At 37.1% G+C, this 6,000-nt stretch overlaps 1 protein-coding gene across 2 annotated transcripts in view; it reads right to left on the bottom strand.

Moving 5' to 3' along the window:
• LOC144958602 (sodium- and chloride-dependent glycine transporter 1-like) overlaps positions 1 to 6,000 on the bottom strand; it is a 31,346-nt gene that overhangs the window by 9,821 nt on the left and 15,525 nt on the right. For both annotated transcript variants that reach the window (XM_078890685.1, XM_078890686.1), the window contains exons 4-8: positions 5,652 to 5,783; positions 4,441 to 4,662; positions 3,864 to 3,912; positions 2,645 to 2,777; positions 917 to 1,051 (exon numbers count right to left, since the gene is read on the bottom strand). In XM_078890685.1, the coding sequence (XP_078746811.1) occupies positions 917 to 1,051; positions 2,645 to 2,777; positions 3,864 to 3,912; positions 4,441 to 4,662; positions 5,652 to 5,783 (671 nt within the window). The remainder of the gene's footprint in view (positions 1 to 916; positions 1,052 to 2,644; positions 2,778 to 3,863; positions 3,913 to 4,440; positions 4,663 to 5,651; positions 5,784 to 6,000) is intronic.

The raw sequence follows: 6,000 nt of genomic DNA, 5'->3' as shown, positions 1-6,000 counted from the left end.
TAATGCCTAATGTCAACTGACTAATCTGTAGGTCGTAGAATGAGAATCTGACACATCGACACCATCCAGACTGACACGGACACACAGTTTGTTACGATTCGTTGTCACTATAATATCTCAGTAGTCATCATAAATATCTTCAACAATCCGGTTTTATTTAACAACACTGAGGTGAAATAAAGAGAGAATTCAATGTGGTGTTTTATTGTCCGTCCATGTACAAATCCGTCAAAGTCGAAGGGAATTCTTCAAAAAAATATAAAAAATTATTGGAATTTCTAAGAATAGAATTTTGAGAACCTCGGGTTTTTTTTTTGGTCATTTTATCCAATGGCAAATGTCAAATATGTCAGCGTATGAATATTTGTTTTGTTTTTGTTATTTGATTAGTGAAATACGATATTCATTCAACACACATTTTTTCCTATTTGTCTCACTAATTGGTGTGGGATAAATTGTAATACCATTTCCATTTTTTATTCTTAGATGGTGTTATCTATGAGAATGAGAATCGGTGTTATATTACGATTATATCAAGTTAAGAAATTAAGGAGCAGGCACTGGTGTAAAATAAACAACTGACCAAGTGTGTATGAGGAGCCAGATAAAGCAAGAAAGAAAAAATACACGAAAAAAAACATCCCAAAACATCATCGACCTTGACTGGAGAAGACGGAGCAAGGAAGACAAAGGCAAGAAGAAAACAATTCCCAGTCTGATTTTTTGGGATGTTTTTATTTTTTTGTATTTGTCTTTCTTGTTTGTCTGGCACCTTTCATATACACTTGGTCAGTTCTTTATCTTACATTACGATTATAAACCAAATTCTGTAAGATTTGGACTTCATACTCTCTGTCTTTGGCCTCTCTGATACCTGGACCTGACAGTGGTCAAACATCTTACAAAGTCAACTCACCTTTCCGTCAGCCAGCCTTTCCCATCGAGGCGTGAGATAAAACTTGACGCCGTCCAGAGCCCCGTCCAGCATGGCCACGCGGACCAGTAAGATAGTAAGCAGGATGTATGGGAACGTGGCCGTGAAGTACACAATCTGGTATAGAGAAATGGCAATAAATAAAATGGAACCAAACAATCATTTTTCGAGGTGAATTCAGTGCCTAAAATTGAAGGAGTTGGTTCTATACATTGCCATTGCCCCAGTCCAGTTTGGCCTCAAATCGAGTCAGCGACAAAATCCAGTGGGGATCTTTTGTATTGACCTGTAGCTCGGAAATGACCATTTCTGTATCTTTTATTGATAGGGAAGAAATATCAACTGATTCATTAACCTGACTTTGTAGTAGATCACTGGCATTATTGCTGTGGTCAGTCACTTCTAGAATTGGTCAAACTGGACATGGGCACGGTATAGAACTGACCCTTCCATTTGAAATTTCTAGATCCCTGGCATCATTACTGTGGTCAGTCACTTCTAGAATTGGTCAAACTGGACATGGGCACGGTATAGAACTGACCCTTCCATTTGACATTTCTAGATCCCTGGCATCAACACGCCCGTCAGTCACTTCTAGAATTGGTCAAACTAGACATGGGCACGGTATAGAACTGACCCTTCCATTTGACATTTCTAGATCCCTGGCATCATTACTGTGGTCAGTCACTTCTAGAATTGGTCAAACTGGACATGGGACGGTATAGAACTGACCCTTCCATTTGACATTTCTAGATCCCTGGCATCAACACACCCGTCAGGCACTTCTAGAATCCGTCAAACTGGACCTTGGACACAGTATAGAACTGGCCCCTTGAGTTTGGCTTTCTAGATCTCTGGCATTATTGCTGTGGTCAGTCGTCAAACTGGACCTTGGACACGGTTCATTCATTTGACTTTCTAGAAAATTGACATCAACAATGTCGTCAGTTACCTCTAAAAGCGCCCAAATGGACCGCGTGGTATAGAACTGACCCCTTCACTTTGACGTGGCTTTATAGATCATTGACATCATTACAGTTGTCAGACGCTTCTAGATGTGACCAAATTGGATTTGGGCTGTCTTTATTTCTCTTTGCCCCCCCCCCTCATCCCCCCCCGACCCCCCGCCACCTAAAGAATACGCCTATGATTTCATTGCAGCCAGGAGAGTGCAGTAAGAAACATGAAACCTGAAACAATGTAAAATCATGATAATTTATCAGAGACGTGTGTATGATTATTATCGTTGTTGCTTTCATGATTATTGTTGTCTTTAATTTTTCATCATACTATGGTCTTTGTACATTTATGATTCATTCGATCATGAACAATTTTCAATAACTTCAGTATTCTATGATAATCATTTTTGTTGTTACATTGCCGTGTTGATACATTTTTCTTGACATTCAAAGTTGTGTAAAACTGTTTCTGAATTATACAATACAAGCTATATGAGATTTTGTAATTATAATCTATTGTATTTAAAGGCATTTAAAGGATAATTCCTATATTCAGCTTTTACTAAGATTAGGTATGAAGACAAGGGTTATTTTGTAGTCACGTCCGTGTAAATTAGAGGCTGCTCTAATCTTTCTTGATTGTGTTCTATTGCAGGTGTACCACATCGGGAATGGAACCAGGGAACTACAGGACTCAGGGCGAGTCTCAAATCACAAGACCACGACGACACAAGACAACAAACAACCTCACCTTTCCAAGGGAGGCAATTCCTTTGACAAGAACCAGGAAGATGATGACGAAAGCAAGGAGGTTACATCCCACCAGTTCCCATTGGATGGATCCTATATCTGCTAGGGAGTCCGATATGCTTAGAATGTCTTTGCTGGAAGAAAAAAACAGACAAAGAAGAGAGTAAAACAAGATTTCCAAGTTATAACGACGTGCAGGTCTGATCACCCAATTCATTGTGGGCCCATTGTTGTAATGGGAATCTCAACATAAAAAATGACCCAAAATATTGTCCATAACAACAATGTTAAACTTGGCCCATAATTGTTTTTGGATGTTAGACCTGTTTATATGTACACGTCTGCCAATAACCATAACTTCTCTCTGAACAAATCATTTTAACAATGAGAACGATAAAGGAATAACATGGTTTTAATAATCATTTAAGGCTGGAGAGCAATGATAATAATAATAATAATAAGAAGAAGAAGAAGTAGAAGAAGAAGAAGAAGAAGAAGAAGAAGAAGAAGAAGAAGAAGAAGAAGGAGAAGAAGAAGAAAATAATAATAATAATAATAATAATAATAATAATAATAATAATAATAATAATAATAATGATAATAATAAACATTGTATAGAATAATTTCCACTAAACGTAACCAAACCGCTTACAAGGGGTCCCTGGCCACCACCAACATATTTTATAGGGACAACGCTGTTAACGCCAAGTACATTATTTTACAATTGAGTTCGGTGAGTTTTTTCCAAGAGATTGCCATTCAGAGAGGAACTTGCACCAGGGATCAAAGTTACAACCTTTTTATGAAGTGAATGAAATTTACCACTTTACATGAAGCAAATCAAAGTTACCAGCATTTGTTAAATGAATGAATGTAACCATTCTTTGTGATGTGAATCAAAGTGGCCAGCCTTCATCAAGTGAATCAAAGTTACCACCCTTCATAACCTAAATCAAAGTTACCACCCTTCATAACGTGAATCAGAGTTACCGCCCTTCATAACGTGAATCAAAGTTACTACCCTTCATATCGTGAATCAAAGTTACTACCCTTCATAATGTGAATCAAAGTTACCACCCTCCATAATGTGAATCAAAATTACCACCCTTCATAACGTGAATCAAAGTTCAAGGCCTTTATGACATCAAATAACCTTCCTACTATCTGACAATCAAAGTTACCAACCGTCTCCTTGACAAAGTTTCAATGTAAAAACTCACTTATAAAACAGCTGGCTAGGGGACTGCTTGGATGTTAGCTCGTCATATGCTGTGGAAAGTAAATAAATAATTAGAATCACACATACACACACACACACATATATATATATATATGTGTGTGTGTGTGTGTGTGTGTGTTTTAAAAATGCTTTGTACATTGAAAGTATTGAAATAATCTTAGGAGAACTAATCACTCAACTGACGATCTTGGAACAATAAAAGATGGCTGGTGTTAACTTAACTCATTCTCTCGAATTCCTAAATAGCAGATTTCTCTTAGAAATTGAAGACTGGTTTTCCAAAAAAAAAACCAAACTCCGTTTTTATTTTTTCCATGTTGAGATATTGAGGATTATTTCCCCTAAAATTTCATCCGGTCTATTATTTTATCATATCTAAACTTCAAATTCAAACAAATCCAGGGACATTTTTGTGTTAATTGATGTTTAATATAAAGTTTACATTTCAATTTATCTCATGGATAGAAAATATCAAAAAGTAGAAAAATCTATTTAACGAGAGTTGGAAAACAGCCTTCATTTGTAAACTGACGAAAAAGAATTGGAAAACAACTTACTACAGTTGACGCCCAGAGAGTTGTTGAAAAGCAGATTGTCCATTTCCTCCCCCGTCATGTTCTTCCCTTTGTCACCGTAGAGAAGACACTCGCAAGAGTTACAGTCGAGCCACGGGAGGTTAGAGGTGAAGGACGCGATCAAAAACCTTATACTGACTGCGATGACGACGTTGTAGTAAATGGACACCATGAAAGCTCCAACGATGGCCGCTGCTCCAACGCCTTGAAGGAAGAATATAGACATGTATTGTGTATTGAAAAGTAGATGGATGGATGGATGGATGAATGGATGGATGGATGGATGGATGGGTGGATTTATGGATAGATGGGTGGATGGATGGGTGTATGGATGGATGGGTGGACAAAAGAATAGATTGGTGGATGGATGTATTGATTGATTGATTGATGGATGGATGGATGGACAAATAGATAGATGAAAATAGAGAGAGAGAGAGAGAGAGAGAGAGAGAGAGAGAAAATGAGATAAAAACTCAGAAAGGCAGATGGGTATATATATATATATATATATATATATATATATATATATATATATATATATATATATATATATATATAGAGAGAGAGAGAGAGAGAGAGAGAGAGAGAGGAGATAGTTAGATGGATATAAAATTATCAAAACTAAATCCCTGAAATAATAGTGCTCAACTTTTTTTTATAACAGGAGTGTTTCATAAAACAATCTTAAGTGTAATTTTCTTCAACTTCTACACTATTGTTTCAGGCATACGCTATCTGCAGGAAATGAAAGTGAACGGAGATTGTTGTTGTTTTCTAATTTCCGGTTGGCATCGTCCGTTTTCGGATCGCGATTAAGATGGTTTGGAATCGATAAAAGATGTTTTGTTTTGATTCTTTGTCTGCATGGTGATTTAAGCTCGTTTCTTTTGTGGAGTGTTCGGTTTGGTGATGATGTCAGATTTTTGTTCCAAGCAGAGGTTGCAAATTTCTGATGAAGGGACTGCGATTTGGATAGAAAGAGATAGAGATAGAGATATATGTATATATATATATATATATATATATATATATATATATATATATATATATATATATATAGAGAGAGAGAGAGAGAGAGAGAGAGAGAGAGAGACAGAGACAGAGACAGAGAGAGAGACATACACAGAGAGAGAGTTTAAAATATAAAATGTGGTAAAAACAACGGGTTAGAATCCAATAAAATCTATTCCTACCTTTAAAAAGTGGATTGATGGACCAAATGGACAAAGGACCTTTGGCCCCGAACTGTCCAAAGGCACACTCCAAGGCAAACATTGGGATTCCCAGAAGGACGAGGCATAATACGTATGGGATGAGGAAGGCACCTGGGGATGGAAGGAAAACATGGAATGTTCTAGATTGTTCTATGATATTATGGATAACACTGGAATACCCACTAAGACGAGGCACCAATAGTAGGGGATGAGGAAGGCACCTGGAGATGGAAGGAAAACATGGAATGTTCTAGATTGGTCTATGATATTACATTACGGTTAACACTGGAATATCCACTACGAGGAGGCACTGATTTAGTAGGGCATG

The sequence above is a fragment of the Berghia stephanieae genome, chromosome 13 (assembly GCF_034508935.2).
Source record: "Berghia stephanieae isolate SIO BIC M18660-M18661 chromosome 13, UCSD_Bste_1.3, whole genome shotgun sequence".
In the NCBI taxonomy this organism is placed as follows: Eukaryota; Metazoa; Mollusca; class Gastropoda; order Nudibranchia; family Aeolidiidae; genus Berghia; species Berghia stephanieae.
Note: the sequence above shows the minus strand (reverse complement) of the source record. Positions and strands in the feature narration are given on the sequence as shown.